We start from the raw sequence: 21416 nt of genomic DNA on the forward strand, positions 1-21416 counted from the left end.
CATTTAAAAAGTATTTGGATGTGCATTTGAAGTGCCGTAACCAACAGGGCTACGGACCAAGAGCTGGGAAGTGGGATTCGGCTGGATAGCTCTTTGTTGTTCGGCACAGACACAATGGGCCGAAATGGCCTCCTTCCGTGCTGCAACTTTCTATGATTCTATGACGATATGGCGGCCGCCTCACTTCCGCCTGCTTCCAGCGGGTCCTGTGGTGCTGCCATTTTTGACAGGTCAGCAGTGCTGCCGTTGCCTGTGCTCGCATGGGGTTAGCAACATTTTATTATGCAGAGGGTTTTCAGGAGATGGAATGCCTTACAAGAAACAGAACCACAATAATGTTTAAAAGAGGAATTAATATTTTAAAAAGAAAAAAAACTTAAAATGTTATATGGCAAAAGAGCATGGAGAGCATGGAAATTTACTAAGTTCCTTCAGATAGCCAATAAGATGGGTTGAATGGCTGTCAAATTGTATGGGGAAAGAGGAGCTGGGGTTCAATTCCTCAAATTCTGGAAACCCAAAGCCGCTGCAAATTCCGGTTTAATCGGGATGGGTTCCAGGGCAGCCAAATAATCTGCTATCGAGTGGCGGGTCATTCATTTAAATATGCTAATGAGGCTGCGTACCTCAGATTTTAGCAGACTTTTAGATTTAATGGCTGCGGGCTGCTGCAGGGAGGCGAGAAGGGCTGGATTCAGCAGATAAGTGCTTTTTAGAGCATTGTTTGTGGACGAGGAGGAATAGGAGTGCTTCCCCACCCCCCCAATGCTTACCTGTTGCGATCAGCCTCCCTCCCAGAGACTCCCAACATACGATCTCCAGGCTGACCCCCCCAACCCCAGACCGACCAGTAATTTATGTCCTGAGAATGCTGTTTGAGCCCCCAGTCTTCCAGTTTAGAAGTCAGACTGCTGCCAAATAAGCCAAGCTGAAACTGACAGTTTCTATTTTTCTGTCAAATTTCCACCATTTGTTGTTTTCTTTATAATGGATTTTCAGTATAATTTTGAAAGCTTTCAGGACACAAGGTTCTGAGTGTAGATCTTCCTGATAAAGGAGACATGAACCAGATTTTCAAAATTTTGGAAGACAACTTTTTGTTACAGCTTTATAGTAAACTTGCAGAAGAAAATCTGCATGTGCGCTGCCAATTATCCCATTCTTCTGTAATTGGAAAGGTCCCATCTCTGTAAACACAAGCCATATTGCTTTCTTCATTTCTAATTTTTTTCTGCAATTTTAAAATCATTCCTTGAAGAAAAAGGCTTTTATCCTAGCTATTCGGTTTGTTTAATGAGCTAGGCACTCCCTAGAAGTGTTTTATAGTGTACTAGGTCATAAATTCAGCTATGAGGAGAGTTAGATTTGTAATTATTTGTGGACTCAGAACAAAGGCATTTTTTATTAGATTTGTGCTTATGGGATAGCTGAATAAGAAAGAATTGTTCATAAAATTAAAAATCTGTTATTAAACCCATGTACTAAACTCCCAAAATTATTAATAGGAAATAGGAAATGAACAATACCGAAAGTCCAGGCAATTTTATCCCGAGTATTTTCTTCTCTAGTAGCAACCAGGTGACCAATTTGCAGATTTTGCAATTATTAAAGCAAGAGGTTCCTAGGGTGAGGTGAAGTGCTAAAGAAAAACAAACCATCACCAGGAACCTGGATTTCTGTTTTATCTTATGTTCAGCAAATTCTGGAATCATAGAGGTCGACATTCTTTCTGTGGTACATAACGTGCCTATCTATCCATTACAAGTTCTGGCAGCATCTTGTCAAGTTCTATCAGGCGTCACTTTCCTTTGCCAAAACCGCTCACTACACTGGAGAGCAGAGATAACCCCTAGCTTCTTTTCTACACTACCAACTATTTCCTAAATCTTTACCTCCCCTGCTCATTCCACTCTCACCTCTAACACCAAGCACCAATTAATGGGCTTCTTTGTCACTCATATAGAAACTATCCATTCAGCTGCCTCCACTGCCTCCCCTTCCCTTTGTCCACCAAACCAAAACTCTCTCCAGGATCCCACCCCCCACCCGCCCCCACACCTCCACCCTTGCAGATTTAAATAGATATGGTGGACAACTTGTTTAGCCATTCACTACCAAAGCTGGCTGAACTACATGGAGCACTACATGGTCCTGCTCTCATTCTCCAAAACCGATCACTATAAGCGGTCTTAGTTATGCCCCGGATATGTGGTCAGAACCTTTTCTGCGGGGTAAATATGACACCAGAGTTGCAAAAAGTTTGGTTTAGTCTCAGACAGTTGCCAGGGAAAGGGACTGAGTCGGGAGTGAGGTAACAGAGTTTGTGGCGGGGACCATGCGATCAGCCTCCCTCCCGTGAACTACCCACTCCCTACGCTCCTTGAAGTGCTTTGGGACATTTTACCATGTTAAAGGTGCTATATAGATACAAGTTGCTATTGTTATATATTAAGGACTTGGATGAAGGGATTAAGTTGTATTTCCAAATTTACAGATGAGACTAAGTAAGGAGGCACAGTAAGTTGTGCAGATGGGAGCAGGAAGTTACAAAGGGACATAACTGAGTTGACAAAACTGTAGCAGATGGAGTTCAATGTGGGGGAAGTGTGTGAGATCATCTACTTTGGATCCAAGAGAGACAAATCAAAATATTTTTTAAAAGATTAGAAAATGTGGTGAAGCAAAGGGATTTTGGTGTTTGGGTACATGAATCCCCAAAAGCTAGTGCACAGAAACAAAAAGTAATCAAAAAACAAATGGAATGTTGGCCTTTATCACTGGGGTGCTGGAATACTATAGTATCTGCGACACCTCAAACCTCTGGAGAAGATCCTGCAAATCCATTGGCAGGATAGGCGAACCAACATTAGAGTTCTCGCTCAGGCCAATATCCCCAGCATCAAAGCATTGACCATGCTCGATCAGCTCTGATGGACAGGCCACATAGTCCGCATGCCCGACACTAGACTCCCAAAACAAGCGCTCTACTTGGAGCTCCGACACGGTAAGCAAGTCCCAGGTGGACAGAGGAAACGCTTCAAGGGCACCCTCAAAGCCTCCCTAAAAAAGTGCAACATCCCCACCAACACCTGGGAATCCCTGGCCAAAGACCGCTCAAAGTGGAGAAAAAGCATCTGGGAAGGAGCCGAACACCTCGAGTCTCTTCGCTGGGAGCAAGCAGAAACAAAGCGCAAACAGCGGAAGGGACGCACAACAACCCAAGCACCCCTCCCACCCGTCCCTTCAACCACCGTCTGCCCCACCTGTGTCAGAGACTGTAGTCCCGCATTGGACTCATCAGTCACCTGGGAATTCATATTAGTGTGGAAGCAAGTCATCCTCGACTCCGAAGGACTGCCTAAGAAGAAGAGAGTATCTGCGACAGTTGTACAAAGCTCTGATCAGACCCCACCTGGAGTACGGTGTTCAGTTTTGACCAGCGCACCTCAGGGTGGATATATTGCCAATGCAAGGGGTACAGCGCAGATTCACTAGAATGACAGCAGGCTCAAAGGGTTAAATTATGAGACTGGTTCCATAAACCTTGCTTGTATTCCCTTGAGTTTAGACGGCTGAGGGATGATCTAATCGAGGTGTTTAAACTGATAATTGAATTTAATAGGGTAGATACAGAAAATCTATTTTCTCTGATGGGGGAATTTAGAACAAGGCAGCACAATCTTAACATTAGCACTACACCGTTCAGGAATGGAATCAGGAGGCACTTTTGACACAAAAGGTAGTGGAAATTTGGAATTCTCTCCCCCAAATCGCTGTGAATGCTGGGCCAATTAAAATTTTCAAGACTGAGATTGAAAGATTTGTATTAGTTAAGTGTATCAAGGGATATGGGTCAAAGGCGGGTAAAAGCAGTTGAGGTACAGATATAATCTAAATGAATGGCACGACAGGCTTGAGGGGCTGAACGGCCTACTCCTATTCTTTTGTTCCTATGTCCCATTGAGAAGTCTCACCAGCTCCTTCCTGCACATTTGATTAGTTGGGAACAGTTCCGTCATCAAATACTGCCACTTTCCTAAGCTTTACCTGCCACAGCAGTACATCCAGGCTTCCTTTACTAAAGGGGTCAGATGTCATATTGCCTGGTGACAACTTCAAGTTTCAGTGAGACACCACAATAAAGGCTCAAAAATAAGCTCTTCATCCCTTTAAATGCAACAAGCTTTGAAGAACTGCTGCACTCTGAATGCCCTGTCAAACATCTGGCTAGGAGGTCCCTGTGCTCATGGAAAGTATGTAGCGAGCAGATGTTAAATCTTTAAATGAACCAGCCCCATGGAATGCAGGGAGGTTAGAAGAGCACTCACCACTGGAAGTGTAACCAAGTCTTTCCTGTGATCAGGCAACTGGTCTCAGTGTTTTAATGTGATTGGGTGGCTTACTGGGACAGCTAAGTGCCTCCTGTCCTTTCAAGGTAAAAGGGTGGCTATTTAACTGCCAACTTTTGTAGGTCACCCTAACCTGACTATTGACCAGGGATCAATAATGGGCTGGTGTACAATGACTTAATTGTGGCAAGAAAGCCTAATATAAAGTAGCCAAATTTAAAACAGATCGGATTTTAGAATGAAGAATGGCCACTTGTGCAAGACATCAAGGAGTAGCAAAGCCTGCTGATCTACTGTACCCAGGAAGGGTCAGCCTTTAGGTGACAAAGCGAGAGAAATTGATCTGAGCCAGTAGTGTGGAAATGGGGAATCGTGACGCGGCAGTCCATTTTACACCGTGTCCGATGTGGTTTTCATTGATGCCGATGGAAAACAGGCTGCAAATTCACTATCGTCCATTTCTGCAGTACTGGCACAGACCAATTTTATCCTAAAGAATAGAAATCTAGAAATAAATTCAGCTTTAAAAAAGTAACTTTAGGTGGGGGCGAATTTTAACCCCCGCCCCCTTCCCTACCCCACAATGTGCTGGAGAGGGTGGGAGGGTGGAGGGAGTGTCAAATCATCAAATATGTGAAACCCTACCCAGCTCAAACTCGCCTACATCTGGTTTAACCACGGCGAGTTTTGGGGAGTCTGACTAACGCGCTCTGGAGAGGCGGGTCTGTCGTTATAATATGTTCTTGAGATTTTGGCAGTCATTTGAATTTAACGCTGGCCAGCTGGGGTTCCCTGGGCTCGGGAAATCGGGCAGCTAAAAGCAGGCGGAAGAAGCCGGATCCAGTGAGTAAGTGCTTTATTTAGTATTGCTTGTGGACCACGAGGAGCAAGAGTGCTTTCCCCGGCCCCTCAAGCAGATCTTCTGCTGCAATCAGCTGACCCCCTCCCCCAGCCCAAACCTGCGATTCCTCCCAGCCCCTCTTCCTCCTGATTGCCAGTGCAACATCCTCATCTACTTGCGATGTTTCCTGGTTGCTGTCCCCAACAGTCCTCGGCTGCGGCCTTCTACTACTGACCTTCCTGCCTAGCAGCCTGCAAGCCTGTCAATCTGGCCAGCTGCCGGGTGGGAAATGGAGTAAAAATATGATGAGTTCTGCGTTCCCATCATTTCCGGTTTTCCCCTAACCCGCTAACATATGCCCCTGCTCCTTCCCTGTAAATATCGGGGCCTACAAGTCTGCGCTACCAATGGGTAGCCTGACCCAGATTTTCCAACCACATGGTCAGATAATCATGGGCAGTAGGTGCACAAATATCTGATTTGCACTGCTAACAGTCATAAAATTACACTTTGTCCTTTACGAGCATTTCTTGAACATAGAAATACACTTTTGCCAAAACAAGTTAGCCAAATTCAATTCACCAATTTTCCAAGTCCAGCAGTATATTACTCAGATGGGAGATCAAAATATCTTAAAAATGTATTCATCCCAAAGCAGAACAGCTTCTTCAGGTAATGCAAGTTAGAGAAAAAAGCAAAACCTACTTGTTTATCCAACTACTCTAACCTGAAAGGTGACAAAGATAGTCACCAAATTCAATGAGTTAACCAAGCAACAGAGATAGAGATTAACTCCTCTGTGCAGTAACCTGATTTACCAACTTGAAAGATGCATTCTAGAAGAATGAGCAACAGATATCTAGCATGCTTAGTGATAAAACTATTTTGAGTAAGGAAGGTTAAATAATTTTTTTTTAAATAAATGGGAAAAAGAGTAAAATACTTGGATAATCCTCAATACAGAGTAATGCAATTTTATCATAATCTGGATCTTTTTATTGGTACACTATATGCTGTTACACTTCAATTAATGTCAAGCCAACATAATCATATTTCATCCAGTTTTTGACATCAACATAAAAGTAAGTCTTCGTTTTGATACAGCGCTTATTTCAATCTATGAGTTATCCAATCCCACTTACCATGAAAACATTATCAATATTCTTTGCTACTATTGAGTAGTCTATCACAGTGAATATAAAAATCAGAAAATAGCTTGGATGTAAAAACTAAGCTAATCACAGTCACAACTCTTTAGAGATGTTTAAGTGTGATCTTTAAATGAAATTTTTAAATTATATAAATTGTGTGGAGATATAAATAACCATCAATAAAGTTCAAGATGTAGTTTGCAAGGTGCTGAACAAAATATCATCACAGATTAAAATTCTGGTTAGAAAAAGGTTAAAATTATCCTTCGATACAAATCAGACAACAGCAAAACACAACTGTTTCTATAGCTGCGCAATCCTAGATTATAAACGGCTGTATTTTTGTTTTTTTGCAATTTCGCTCGTTTTTGGGCACAAATCGCAGCGAAAATGTTTTTTAGCGTCGGGTTAGCATTAGTACCAGAGCACGCACTTTCGCCAAATGAAAGTTTACGAATGGCGTTAGTGCTAACTCCAGCGTTGCACAACAGAATTTGTGCGGCGGAAGCCGAAAGTTCCAACCATTTAAAAAATTGGCCGTTCTGCGCATGCGGAATTTTTTTTTTCCATGCTTCTGGTCTGCTGTCCGATCGCAAATGCTAATGCAGAGCACGACCGCGCGCATGCACACTACACCCGGGGCTCAATCAGCCATTTTACTTTTTGATTTTCATGATGGAGGAGGAGGACAGCAGGCCAGGAGATTCAGCCCAGAGGCAAACGAGGCTCTAGTGGGGGCTGTGGAGCGGAGATGGCCTGAATTGTACAGGAGGGGTGGATCTAGACCCCTCCCATCAGTATTCTGGAGGGAAATTGCAGAGGAGGTCTCTGCCTCCAACACTGTGGAAAGGAATGCAACACAGTGCCGGAAGAAATTCAACAATCATTTGAGGGTCGTTACTGAGTACAATTTTTATTGATGCACTTCTTCATTACTTAAATTATAAATCTGACACACTATTTGTTAGTTTGGCATCCTATTTGTCATGAATGATCTTTACACATTATTAAGATTGCTTTCTGAGTTCTCAAAAGATGTCTCCGCACTTCGATGTCCTCCTGATAAACCACGTGCACATTCCAAGGCCATTAAACAGAGGCCTGTATTACATTCAGACAGTATGGTATAAGTGCTTTGGTGGCTATCTATGTGTGCCACAAGAGCAGATGGACCCTCTTGTAACCATTCCCATTTTCATCTTTGCAGGCAAAGAAGTCACATAACCGCCGGGAGCAGCAGAGGGCGGGTGGCAGTCCGCCTCGGGACCTGCCACTCACCGACCTGGAGGAGCTAGTGGCAGGTCTCATCAGTGTCTCAAGTCGGGCAAGAGCCCATGGGGATGCGGACCCCCTCTTGGATACTGACAGTAAGTCCTGCACACTCCCTAGGCTGGGTTGGGGCAATGTGATGCAGTGTCTGTGAACTAGATATAATGGAGTCACAACGGTCCTTCAAATGAGGCTGTGTTATGTGACCTTTCTCATGGCACCCTCCCCTGCTGCTAACCACTCGTCTGTTGCTTTCTACTTCCAGATGAACAGTCACAGGCACCGAATCCCTCGCAGCAAACCTCCACTGTGGGCCATCATGTGGGGGAGGAGGAGGAGGAATTTAAGGACGAGGAGCTGATGGAGCAGCCTACTCCGGGGGGCGGGGCAGATGCACTCAACACCTCTTTTGCAACCGGCAAAGACGTCGTCCGAGGATGATGTTACATTCCCGGGCTTTGAGATCTCTGAAGCTCCTGGGACTAATGGCATGCAACAACGCAATTCTGGGGTTGAACCCCATATGCCATCTCTCCGGGGGTGAGTCAGCAAAGTCGGTCTGCTGACAATCAGGCAGACGCAGAACTGGACTTGGTGGGACTGTCCAGGGAGTGTGTCCAGCTTACTCAACAGCTCACTGATGTCCTGGGGAGGATTCCCGTGAGCATCGAGAAACACACTGCGACCATAACGGAGGTAGGGTCGCAGATTGTCAGTGTGAGCCGCGAAACCTGCGAGGCCATCAATGCCCACACAAGGCTGGTGGCCTCCACCAGTCACACTGGAGTCCCCAGTGTGTCACCCAGACCCACACCACCTGTGACTGGCGACATCGATCAAGAGGCTCGCCACTCAGAAGTCGGGCCTTCCATGCCACTAGCTGATCCAGTGCGTCTCCAGACGGCATCTCCAATGTCTCGCCCCCTAATTCAGTAGGATTCTGGCCGCCTTGCTGCACGAACACTTGTGCCACTTTGGGTAGGGGCATGAGGCGAATGAGGGGACTAAGGAGAAGGGAGCGGGGGAGGGGAAGAGCCGGTGGTAAAAAACAGTTGGGGCAGGGGTTGTTTTGTTGTTGTTGTTTTATTAAAGTTTTCAAAGTTTTCCAATTCTGTTCATAAAGTTATAAAAGTTCACAATATTTAATACATTTTATTAAAGTTTCACAATTATGTTTAGAAAGTTCAAAAAGTTTACAATGTTTAATAAATTCTTTTGTTCACCTTAAACATTCCTCTGTAGTATTTCATTTGCAGAATAAGAGGGGGAATAGTCAACATGGTGGATAGAGTGGCCAGACAACAGTCAAACGTGCCGTTCACTCTTCAAGCAAAGCACTGAATTATGAGCTGCTGACGTAAGGCTTTTGTAGCGGTGAAAGCTCCACGAGGCCTCCCCTGTGGTTGTGGTGGGGGTGATAGTGACATGGGTTCCTCGCCAGGCTCCTCTTCCTCATCTTCCTCCTCCCCCACTTCCCCTCTCTCCTGAGGTGGTTCTGCAATCCCCAGTGACAAACCCTGTCCCCTCATGATGGCTAAGTTGTGTAGTATGCAGTACACCACAATGAACTCAGAGACCTGCTGAGGGGAGTATTGCAGGCAGCCTCCAGAGTGATCCAGGCATTGGAAGCGCTGCTTGAGCACTCCAATTGTCTATTTGACGATGTTGCATGTGGCTGCATGGCTCTCATTATCGCAATGCTCGGCTTCTGTCTGAGGGTTCCAGAGGGGAATCATGAGCCAGGTGGCGAGGCCGTAACCTTTGTCCCCCAGCATCCAGATCTGGCCAGTGGTTGAAGCTGGAACAGGCCTGAGACACTGTTCTCATGCAAGATAAAAGCATCATGGATGCTCCCTGGATATTGGGCATTGGTTGCCATGATGCGCTGAGTATGGTCGCAGACGATCTGTAAGTTCATGGAGTGGAATCCCTTTCGGTTTCGGTAACTTTAAAGGTGCTCACAGGGCGATGTGCATACAGTTAATGACACCCTGAACTTTGGGGAAGCCAGCAAATTGCCCAAAACCTACAGCCCTCTCATTCTGGTTCTCCTTGGTCATTGGGAAGTTTATGAAGTCCATCCTGCGTGCATACAGTGCCATAGTCACCTGGCGAATGCAGCAATGCGTAGCGTGCTGCGAGATGGAGCATATGTCTCCTGCTGATGCCCGAAAGGAGCTGGAGGCTTAGAAGGCAAGTGCCACAGTCACCTTCACCTCAACGGGCAGTGCAGTCCTGTTGCCGCTGGTAGGCTGTAGGTCTGCGTGTATGAGCTGGCATATCTCTGTGACCAGCTCTTTTTGGAAGCGCAGCCTTCTAACGCATTGTGCTTCAGAGAGCTGCAGGTATGAGCGATGTTCCCTGTAAACTCGTGGAGGTAAGGCCTCCTCCCCATACATCTGTGACCTCTTCGATTACATTCAAAATGATCATCAATAAGCCTTCTTCCAGCTTGAAGCCATATAAATATAGCAGCCAGGATTACTGGCTGACATAGCATGGCCCCCACCTTTTAAAATGTCCTTTAAAACTAGCTATAAACTCACATAAAACTTCACTATGAAAAACGTAGCCTTCTTCTCCCAATCCTTTTATGCACACAACTTCTGCTCCATTTTAAAGATGGCACTGTTAGCGCCTGGGTCCGACTGCTTTTTGCTGGCGGGTTCCCAGGCGGACGCTAAATCGGGCGATATGCTCAAAAGTTCCGCCCAAGATGCTCGTGCAGCATTGCACGCTGATTGACGTCATCCAAACGGTGAAAATATCAGGTCGCCACAATACCACTGCCGAAAGTTCCGCCTGGGTGCAAAATGTTGTGCGCCTCATTTTGCGCCAAAAAAAATCGTTTTTGTGACACTAAACAGACGCTAGACAGATCACAAACCCCTCGAAAATCCATCCCAAGAGAAGAAATGTTTAATCATTGATTAAAAAACTGAACTATGAATTTAAAAGTGATATCAAAAATAGTTCTGTACCTGGTAGGCACCTTCCACGAGTTCAGAGAGATTGGATAATTCTGAATTTAGTTGCCTAGCAGCTACACCTGGCATCAATGGAAGAAGATCCTTTAAAAAATACAAAATAGATATTTTTTAATTAAACATTTTTACAACAAGCCTTCTTAGAAAAGAACAATTCTAATCATGAAAATAAATAATAATCTTAATAAAGGTTCTCAAACTATAAATTAAAACTTTGCAAGCACTAACAACAACTTTTATTTATATAGAACCTTTAATGTAGTAAACTGTCCCAAGGCACTTCACAGGAGTATTAGAAGACAAAAGATTCGACACCTAGCCACTAACGCTAATTCTTATATTGGTTCAAATCCAGTCTATATATTGCAAGTTATTTGCTTCAGCATATATAAAACACCAGCAGATACCTTGAAAGCAACTAAATACAGCATTAGAACATTACCTCATAAATTATCTGATTGTTTAGAGGCAATCTACACTTGAATGCAACAGTTGTGCCAAACATTGGAGTTTACTTTCAATTAATGTTAGCAGAAGTCTGAAATATGATTTGACTTTGTCAACATTTCACAGATGTGATTACATATAAATTGATCAGCTGCACTCGAATTCACTTTTCCTAGGAAGCCCAACACTGCTTCTTATTCTGTTCAATATTAACAACATAGATCTTACCTTGTACCAGGTGATGCATGATCCCTGAATTGCAAAAATGACATGGATGCTATTTTCCAGCAGCTTATCCACCAGCAGACCCACAGACGGATGCTCCTGTTGAAGTGAGGAGACAAATTTACAGACATTACATTGCAGAATACTGGAGGTCAATCAGGCCAATTAGCATAACAGTAAGAATGTCTTGGATAATTCAGTGAAGAATAATTTTTGTGTTTTAACATAGTTCCGTGTCCATATCATTTTACAAATAGGCATTATCTAATGAAAGTGAATCTAGGAAACGTGAACACAACGGTTTGTCCGTGATCTTAGTTTTGAGCTGCAGCAGTGATTGGCACCCAGACCTACATTAGTGAAATCTGGAGATCAGCTAAGTCTAAGGAACTACGGCCAGCTGGATAAGTGCTTACAACCAGCTGATATTACAATGATGCAAGTATGTGTATTTATAGTTTCTTTGCTGATTTCCGATTGAGATTCACAGTAACAGATGTCTCTGTCAGGAAGGGGCAAATAAAATTAAACAGCATCAATTGAGCCAAGGTTTTGAAACCAATGAATGCCGATATGTACATTGCTTCTGCTGCAGTAATATTGGCATGATTGAAAATTAATACAATAACAATATAATAGAGATTATAGGGCTCATTCCCTGATCGGGTACTCCCAGGAAAGAGCAACATTTGCAGGAAGTACTGGTTAAGAAATTGCAGGACCACAGTCCCAGGGGTCAATTTTAACCCGAGCGGGTTTTGGACAGAGTGAGTGCCTAAGTTTGATGCCTGGGTTATAGAAACATAGAAACATAGAAAATAAGTGCAGGAGTAGGCCATTCGGCCCTTCGAGCTGCACCAATATTCAATATGTTCATGACTGATCATGCAACTTTAGTACCCCATTCCTGCTTTCTCTCTATACCCCTTGATTCCTTTAGCCATAAGGGTCACATCTAACTCCCTTTTGAATATATCTAACAAACTGGCCTCAACAACTTTCTGTGGTAGAGAATTCCACAGGTTCACAATTCTCTGGGTGAAGAAGTTTCTCCTCATCTCGATCCTAAATGGCTTACCCCTTATCCTTACACTGTGACCCCTGGTTCTGGACTTCCCCAACATCGGCAACATTCTTCCTGCATCTAACCTGTCCAATCCCATCAGAATTTTATATGTTTCTATGAGATCCCCACTCATTCTTCTAAATTCCAGTGAATATAAGCCTAGTCGATCCAGTCTTTCTTCATGTCAGTCCTGCCATCCTGGGAATCAGTCTGATGAACCTTCGCTGCACTCCCTCAATAGCAAGAATGTCCTTCCTCAGATTAGGAGACCAAAACTATACACAATATTCAAGGTGTGGTCTCACCAAGGCCCTGTACAACTGCAGTAAGACCTCCCTGCTCCTATACTCAAATCCTCTTGCTACGAAGGCCAACATGCAATTTGCCTTCTTCACCGCCTCTATGCCTACAAGCCAACTTTCAATGATTGATGTACCATGACATCCAGGTCTCATTGCACCTCCCCTTTTCCTAATCTGTCACCATTCAGATAATATTCTGCCTTCCTGTTTTTGCCACCAAAGTGGATAACCTCACATTTATGTTAACTCCTCATTTACATGTCGCCAGTAAGCTGCCCGCCAACAGGAAGAGGAAAGGGGATGTTTGGGCAGGCAGAAGCCATCCAAAAAGTAGGTAATTTGTGGGAAGGCACAAAGGAGCGGTGAGTGAATCTATATGGCATGGGGGGCTCTTGCTCCTCCTGGTCCCACAATGGAAAGTTTTGTGTCATCCTTGGAGGGCCTCTTCTGTCTGCAGACCAGCTGTACAGCTGCTTCAGCCTGGCAGGAAAGCTACTCAGGCCCCAGTTAAAATCCAATTGGGGTCCTTTTGACAGAATAGGACCCTGACTTTCACAATTGTATAAGATCCCTGCCTGCTTTAGGCAAGCACCTCATCCACCTGCAGAATTTGGAAAGGGTCGAGTTACGAGCGGGGAAGAAACCCCCTCCATTTTTAAATGGTCACCTGCCGGTGTCCGCCGGGCAGGGAGGGCTGAAATAAGACTCCCCTGATTTTCCATGAATCGAGCATCAGAGGCTGTGGAGTCACAATTTCCTGACCTGAACTCCCTGTGGCCACAGCTTCTCACTTGGAGTGCCCAATCAGAGAATCAACCTATACGGCCACATTTAAAGCAATAATACTGTAAATTGGGTGTTGGACTAAGGAATATCTTTTGTGCGATATAATGGTGGGAGGAATCTGTTAAGGGATTGACAGCTAGTTGAAGAATCCATTTTGCAAGTAAGGAATGCATTTTGTGTTCAGCCTCCTAAAGTTAAAAGCTTGCAGAACTTCGTTCTCAGTGCCGTCTACAAGAGGTCTCAAATGGCCTGATCGCGGTTAAACAAAATATTGATTACATTTATTTCTGAACTTTCTCACAATTCATACATGCTTAGAGACCAATTTATCTGTAGCATAGCCATTATAGAGTGTATCCTATGGCTCACTAAACCCTAAACAGCAGCCTAAGGATGATGGATGTTTACAGAGCCTGGGACTTGTTGATGAAGACTGATACAGAGTGTGCGACGGTTATGGAATCTGGATTTAGTATACAGTTGAAGAGGGTATGAAAATGGTAAGATTGTAATACAAGGTTGGAAGATGAGGCAGCAGGAAGAGATCTAGAAAGCTGAGCTCAATTCTTGCAATGGGTGATCTATAGAAAAGTATTCACAGGTCTTATAAGAACAAAAGAAATAGGAGCAGGAATAGGTCATATGGCCCCTCAAGCCTATTCCGCCATTCAATAAGATCATAGCTGATCTGATCATGGACTCAGCTCTACTTCTCCGCCCGCTCCCCATAACCCCTTATCCCCTTATCGTTTAAGAAACTGTCTATTTCTGGCTTAAATTTATTCAATGTCCCAGCTTCCACAGCTCTCCGAAGCAGCAAATGCCACAGATTTACAAGCCTCTAAGAGAAGAAATTCCTCCTTATCTTTGTTTTAAATGGGCGGCCCCTTATTCTAAGATCATGCCCTCTAGTTCTAGTCTCCCCCATCAGTGGAAACAGCCTTTCTGCATCCACCTTGTCAAGCCCCCTCATAATCTTATACGTTTCGATAAGATCACCTTTCATTCTTCTGAATTCCAATGAGTAGAGGCCCAACCTACTCAACCTTTCCTCATAAGTCAACCCCCTCATCCCCGGAATCAACCTAGTGAACCTTCTCTGAACTGCCTCCAAAGCAAATATATCCTTTCGTAAATCTGGAAACCAAAACTGCACGCAGTATTCCTGGTGTGGCCTCACCAATACCTTATATAGCTGCAGCAAGACTTCCCTGCTTTTATACTCCATCCCATTTGCAATAAAGGCCAAGATTCCATTGGCCTTCCTGATCACTTGCATACTATTCTTTTGTGTTTCATGCACAAGTACCCCAGGTCCCGCTGTACTGCAGCACTTTGCAATCTTTCACCATTTAAATAATAAATAATAATTTTTTCTGCCAAAGTGCATGACCTCACACTTTCCGACATTATACTCCATCTGCCAAATTTTTTCCCACTCACTTAGCCTGTCTATGTCCTTTTGCAGATTTTTTATTATCTGTGCGTATATCCCTGTAACCCTTAATTAGCTTGTAACTTGTAAGTGTTTGACTCCAGCATCTAGAACCCTTATTTCTGGTACATTGACAAGGACTGCAGGCTGCAGCCTCTGTCTAACATTACAGATTAGCACCCTGTGACAGGATGCCAGTTGTTATGCATTACAAGTTAAAGATTATATGCCCCCGCATTGCAATTTATTTTTTTTAATTCTTTAATTTGGTTTTCAAATAGTGCAAAATGATTGTTAAAATGAAAAATAAACTTTAGTTGTCAAAACAGAGAAAATGATTTTAGAAAATCAAGAAAAAGTACAAAGAAAGCTAGCAATTAAGAAATATAAAGGCCTAATGACAAATTACAAGAAGACATTAATAAACTTGCAGAATGAGCACATAATTGGCAAATTAATTTTAACAAAGATAAGTATGAGGTATTATATTTTGGTAAGAAAAATAAGGAGGTCACATATTACTTGGAAAATAAGAATCTAAATAGGGTAGAAGAGCAAAGGGATCTCGGAGTAGAAATACACAAATCGCTAAAAGTCGCGCGCAGGTTAATAACGCCTTAACAAAAGCAAACCAAGCACTAAGGTTTATTTCTAGAGGGATAGAATTGAAAAGTAAAGAAGTTATGCTAAACTTGTATCGAACCTTGGTTAGACCACACTCGGAGTACTGCGTACAGTTCTGGTCGCCATATTATAAAAATGATATAGAGGTACTGGAGAGGGTGCAAAAAAGATTTGCAAGGATGATACCAGAACAGGCTGGGTCAAGAGTCGATTGAGGGGTCACCTAATAGAGGTATTTAAAATTATGAAAGGTTTTGATCGAGTAAGCACAGAAAGTATTTCCACTTGCAGGGAAGAGCAAAACTAGAGGCCATCAATATAGATTGTCACCAAGAAATCAAATAGGGAATTCAGAAGAAACTTCTTTACCCAGAGAATGGAGAACTTATTACCACAGGGAGTAGTTGAGGTGAATAGTATAGATGCATTTAAGGGGAAGCTAGATAAGCTTATGAGGGAGAAGAGAACAGAGGGTTATGCTGATAAGAGTTAGATGAGGAAGGATGGGAGGTGGCTGAAGTGGAACATAAACACTGGCATGGACTACTTGGGCCAATTGGCCCGTTTCTGTGATTACTTTTAAATACTGGCAAATGCCAATAAAACCTGTAAATTACCCAAAAAAAGTTTAAAAGAACCTTAACAAATGAAATTAAAATTTTCCTCCCCGTTGTGATGATGCACTTCAGTCCCTCCGGTGCCACCGGTCGCAGAAGGCCTTGAGCATGCTGATGGAAACCGTGTGCTCCATCTCCAGTGACACCCAGTTGCATGTTTCTGTGCTGAATATACTTTGTAATTCCATGTAATTAATAAATTAATCATATTGGGATTATAAATGGCTGCCAAGGCAGCAATGAAGAAGTTAAGCGAATGTCATGACATTAATCAGAATCTAACCAGTGAAAAGTTAGATAAAAAGGAAAACTGAGACCAGAGATGCTAAATGTATCTCTGTCTTCCCTAGTACAGCAACTTCGAAATAGTAATCAGGATTTAATCCATGGGAATTAGCATTTCAGAAGGCAAAATGCAGAATTGGAGGAAATTGGTGGAAATACTCTCTGTGCTTACTCGATCAAAACCTTTCATAATTTTAAAGACCTCTATTAGGTGACCCCCTCAAACTTCTCTTTTCTAGAGAAAAGAGACCCAGCCTGTTCTGGTATCATTCTCCAAGACCAGCACGGAGGACTGCAAACCCTCCTTGTCTAACCAAAGTTGGAAAAAATATTGGAGAAGTGCACATGACAACACTTGCGAAAGGCACAGTATCCAGTTCGGATTACAAAGGGATCCTATTGTTATACCCTGGGTTACACTATTATATAGCTAGACATTGGGCAGTGCAGGAATACTCTCGATAGTCAGATAGCAGACTGCTTACAGGAGTAGGCATCACTGCTATACCCAAGAGATTATCTGAGACAGACCCCAACCTTATAACAAATGACTTTCATACCTTTCTGGTAACTTTATTCAGTTCTGTGTTGTTATGTTTGAAAACAACAGTGTGATTAAAACTGATAAATAAAGTTTGGTTTTGAACATAAAGCCGAGAAACATTTGAACTCCAATGACTCAGCAAGGTTACCAATAAATTTTGAGCCACATAGACAGGGAAGATTCCGAGCTTGAGTTGCCAATGTTGCCGTAGGAACTACAGCTGGCCTCTGCGCTCCTTGATTAGGAAGGGAAATCAGCCAGAGTTCCTAATATTGATTCCGTATTGGGTACAGTTGAATAAGGATAGGATTGGGTTCAGCTATGATACTCCCCCAGTCAAATAACTAGTCATGGCTTACACATGATTAGTGACCGCTTAAACAAGATGTTAGAGGACGACGAGTACCTGTGGATCAACCATAGCAAGAAATTAACATTGTCGGGATGGGAGAGAAAATTGACAAACAAATCTTTCTATAAATTAAATACATTTTAAGTACAGCTGTTATAGAGGTGATATAATCAATGGGAAGACGGCCAAATACAACAGATCATTGTTGTTAGCCAATTTAATTCTACGCTGAAGGTTAAGTTCAAATTGTTCATTCATGATATTTATGAGCAGAAATTAATGAAAACTGTTTGTACTGCTAGTCAGTTTTGTATCTGATCCAGAGAAAGTGATACACTACAGTTTTTCACATAATGCTCCAGGTAATGCACTTTCAACTTCTCTGTAAAACCTATTAAATATACATATATTTGCATATACTACACAAACTCCCTTTTCTGGAACTTCACACACAGCACTAGAGTACTATAAAATGAACAAGCATTTAACTAGTCTTTAGAATAAAATTTATTTTGTGGGTCACAAAAAATCACGATACCTGTCATCAAATTTTTAGCTTGGATTTTTAATGAGATTAATTTTAACAACAGATGCAACCGATGGGACATTGCTGCCCTGAAAATAATCGCGATCGTAATATCTAGGACTATATGTCAGTTATTTTCTTTTTTACAGGCTAAGTCTCTTTTTTGTACTTTCCAATTGGTTATTTTCTACTTTTGTTATTCGCTAATCATATTGTGACAAACTTTTCTTCATAATTTCAACTTTTTCCTCCAATCACAAGCCACCAAAAAAACATGCAGCTTATGTTACAGCAAAAAATGAAAAAATGTCTCTAAGCTACAAACAGCATGACTATCCTCACCCAAGCTCAGACTGAAGGGAAAGCTTTTGACAATAGTGTTGCATTAAATATGAGGTGAATGGATTATGATGTGCTTCTACTAGAAATAAAAGAGCACAGAATGTTGGGACCCTTCTCTGTCTGCTGACCATTAGAGCCCTGTGCAGATGCAGTCTTCACCTAGTATTGAGTGCATGTGGGCCCTTGGGCACAGAACAGCTCCTAATTCTGTATAGATTGGCAATCTCACTCAGAGAAGGCAAAGGATATTACGTTGGGCCAATTGCACATTGTTGAGGCAGAATATAGAGGGAGTTTGATTCTGTAGCTAGCTGTGCTATACGTGATCTGGGAGTTGTTGCGATTGTTATTTGATACTGACGCTGGCTGCTTACAATGTAAGTGTACCATCCCTCACCTTGAAAGCATAATAGTTCACCAAAAGAACCACAATTTGATTAGAGCTGAAACTATATTTGAATAATAGATCTGAACATATATGAAAAACACATCATTAAAATGATTGTATTAAGAATGCATAGGCACGATGGGCCAAATGGCCTCCTTCTGTGCTATATGATTCTATGCATTTATGAATGCTTTATTTTCAAAAAACTTTAGACATTTTTGAAATAGGACTACAATAATGTTTCGACACCAATAGCATTACAAAGCTGGGGTTTGCAGAATATATATTCTTGGAAATTATTATAATTTAGAAGGTTATTTTTTTTAATTCACATTTTTAAACCTAAGAATTGCTTTCTAGTTCTCCATTACTAAAGTACACAAGTAACCATGTTGTAATTCATACTGCATACATTTTACAACTCAATGTCACAGGGTGAAGAATTGCTCCCAACAAATTAGCCAAGAAAAACAGCAACTGAGAAAGCTCACCGAGCAAAGTATCCAACGGTACCAATTGTTTAATCATGTTTATAGGCTTCTTAGTCACATTCTAATCGAGATTACTATCTTCTGTATTGCAGATTGTCAAACAGGCTGTCTTACTGGCATCAAACACAAAGGACTAAAGCATTAAACACATCACTTAAAATGGCCTATAACCTCTTGCGTTGATACAACAACATTAAAGAAGCATAAGTACATTTAAAGCACCAAGCACTAAACAAAGCACAAAAAGTAATAAGCAATGAATTAACAAATAAAAAATAGAAGGAACCCTGCACCTAAAGCACCAAGACCAAAGCAATAAACAACCAATCAATAATAAATAAAAAATAGAAGTCCTACCTTTATGTGAAGGGAAAGTGTTTCTGTCAGCCTCTCTCTGTATTTCTGTCTCTCTCAGTGTGTCTCTGTCAGTGGCTCTCTTTCTGTCTCTGTCAGTGTCTCTCTGTGTTTCTGACAGTGAGGGGTGGGGGTGGGGGGAAGAGGAGGAGGTGGAGGGGGGAGGGGGGGAGGAGGAGGGAGGAGGTGGAGGGGGAAGGAGATGGGGGGAGGAGGAGGGGGAGGAGCTGAACGGGAGGGGAGTGAGGCTGAACACGGGGGGGGGGGGGGGGTGGGGGGGGGGAGTGAGAGGCTCCTCGCTGAACGCGGGGGAGGGTGGGGGGAGAGGCTGAACGTGGGGGACGCTGAACAGGAGGCCCTGTAGATTTGTTACAGCTAAACTTTCATTCAAAATTCTTGCCTGTATTCCAATAATTCTACGTAAGTTTTCCTGAGATTGACAGTTTACCATTACAGTGTGCATGAAATAATAAATGGATAAACTGTGCCAAATATTTTGGTTCTGGCTGCAAGTAATACATGTTCACTTTGACAATTGGCTCGACCAAACTCCATCAAATAATACATTTGCCCCAAACTTTTCAAAAATCCAGATTCAAAGTTATAAAGCCATTAGCTTCTGCCCAGACAACCAGTCTTATTAAGAACACAACAATGCTAAACAGCATCATATACACAAAACACATTGCCAGAGAAGTAAACTACTCACAACCGTATTCAATATAGGCTGAACCCAAAAACCCGACCGTAGGAGGCTGAATGCGTGGGGCTGAACAGGAGGTTGAACTGCAGAGCATCGGGCTGCGAGGAGCTACTGCACATGCGCGCACACTCTAGCGCGCATGTGCAGAGGTCCCGGCACTGTTTTCAACGCCGGGACCTGGCTCTGCCCCCCCACCCCTTGTGCTACGCTATGCCGAGCCCGAAGATGTCCTGAGGAGCTCGGAGAATTAACAGGTACGTTTTCGGCGCCCTTTTTATTCCAGAATGTCGCCGCACCTTATGGAGGTGAGCCGTTTTTACAGGGGGCGGAAACTTGGGCCCTATAACACACAAGGACTGATGTCACCTTTGAGCCTCGCCCCTCCCTATCTCTATAATCTTCTCCAGCTCTACCATCATCTGAGATCTCTGTGCTCCTCCATTTCTGGCCTCTTGAGGATCCCTGAATATAATCGCTCCATCATTGGCGGCTGTGCCTTTAGCTGCCAAGGTCCTAAGCTCTGGAATTCCCTCCCTAAACATCTCTGCCTCTCGACCTCTCTTTCCTCCTTCAAGACCCTCTTTAAAACCTCCCTCTTTGACCAAGTCTGCCCTAATATCTCCTAATCTGGTTCGGTGTCAAACTTTTGTCTGATTACACTCCTGTGAAGCACCTTGGGACATTTTACTACATTAAAGGTGCTACATAAATAAAAGTTGTTGTTGTTGCTGTTGTAGCATTCCTGGCAAGGAATGGTACTTACAGAAGGTACACTGCACAGGGCATGATTTTCTGGCCATTATAAATTATTGGATGGAAAATCATGGGTTTTCGTCTATGATTTCCCACAATTCCAACTTTGCAAGTACTGATCCCCGACAGGGGTGCTGGAGTATATAATCAGGCCTTGTACCTTGCGTGAGTGCATTATTTATTTGAAATTCCTTTGAGGAGCTGCTTAAAGTTAAGGTCCTGTATGGCTCAGAAATATGGACCATGTACAGTAGACACCTCAAGTCGCTGGAGAAATACCACCAACGATGTCTCCGCAAGATCGTACAAATGCCCTGGGAGGACGGACGCACCAACATCAGCGTTCTCTACCAAACCAACATCCCCAGGATCGAAGCACTGACCACACTTGATCAGCTCCGCTGGGCAGGCCACACAGTCCGCATGCCAGACATGAGACTCCCAAAACAAGAGCTCTACTCGGAACTCCTTCATGGCAAATGAGCCAAAGGTGGGTAGCGGAAACGTTACAAGGACACCCTCAAAGCCTCCCTGATAAAGTGCAACATCCCCACTGACACTTGGGAGTCCCTGGCCAAA

General features: G+C 43.1%; 1 protein-coding gene across 1 annotated transcript in view; it reads right to left on the reverse strand.

The window, feature by feature from the left end:
• itgb8 (integrin, beta 8) overlaps positions 1-21416 on the reverse strand; it is a 129484-nt gene that overhangs the window by 70377 nt on the left and 37691 nt on the right. Inside the window, exons 7-8 of the mRNA XM_070880990.1 lie at positions 11273-11368; positions 10592-10681 (exon numbers count right to left, since the gene is read on the reverse strand). Of these exons, the coding sequence (XP_070737091.1) occupies positions 10592-10681; positions 11273-11368 (186 nt within the window). The remainder of the gene's footprint in view (positions 1-10591; positions 10682-11272; positions 11369-21416) is intronic.

This window comes from Pristiophorus japonicus, chromosome 5 (genome assembly GCF_044704955.1).
Source record: "Pristiophorus japonicus isolate sPriJap1 chromosome 5, sPriJap1.hap1, whole genome shotgun sequence".
NCBI classification, from domain to species: domain Eukaryota; kingdom Metazoa; phylum Chordata; class Chondrichthyes; family Pristiophoridae; genus Pristiophorus; species Pristiophorus japonicus.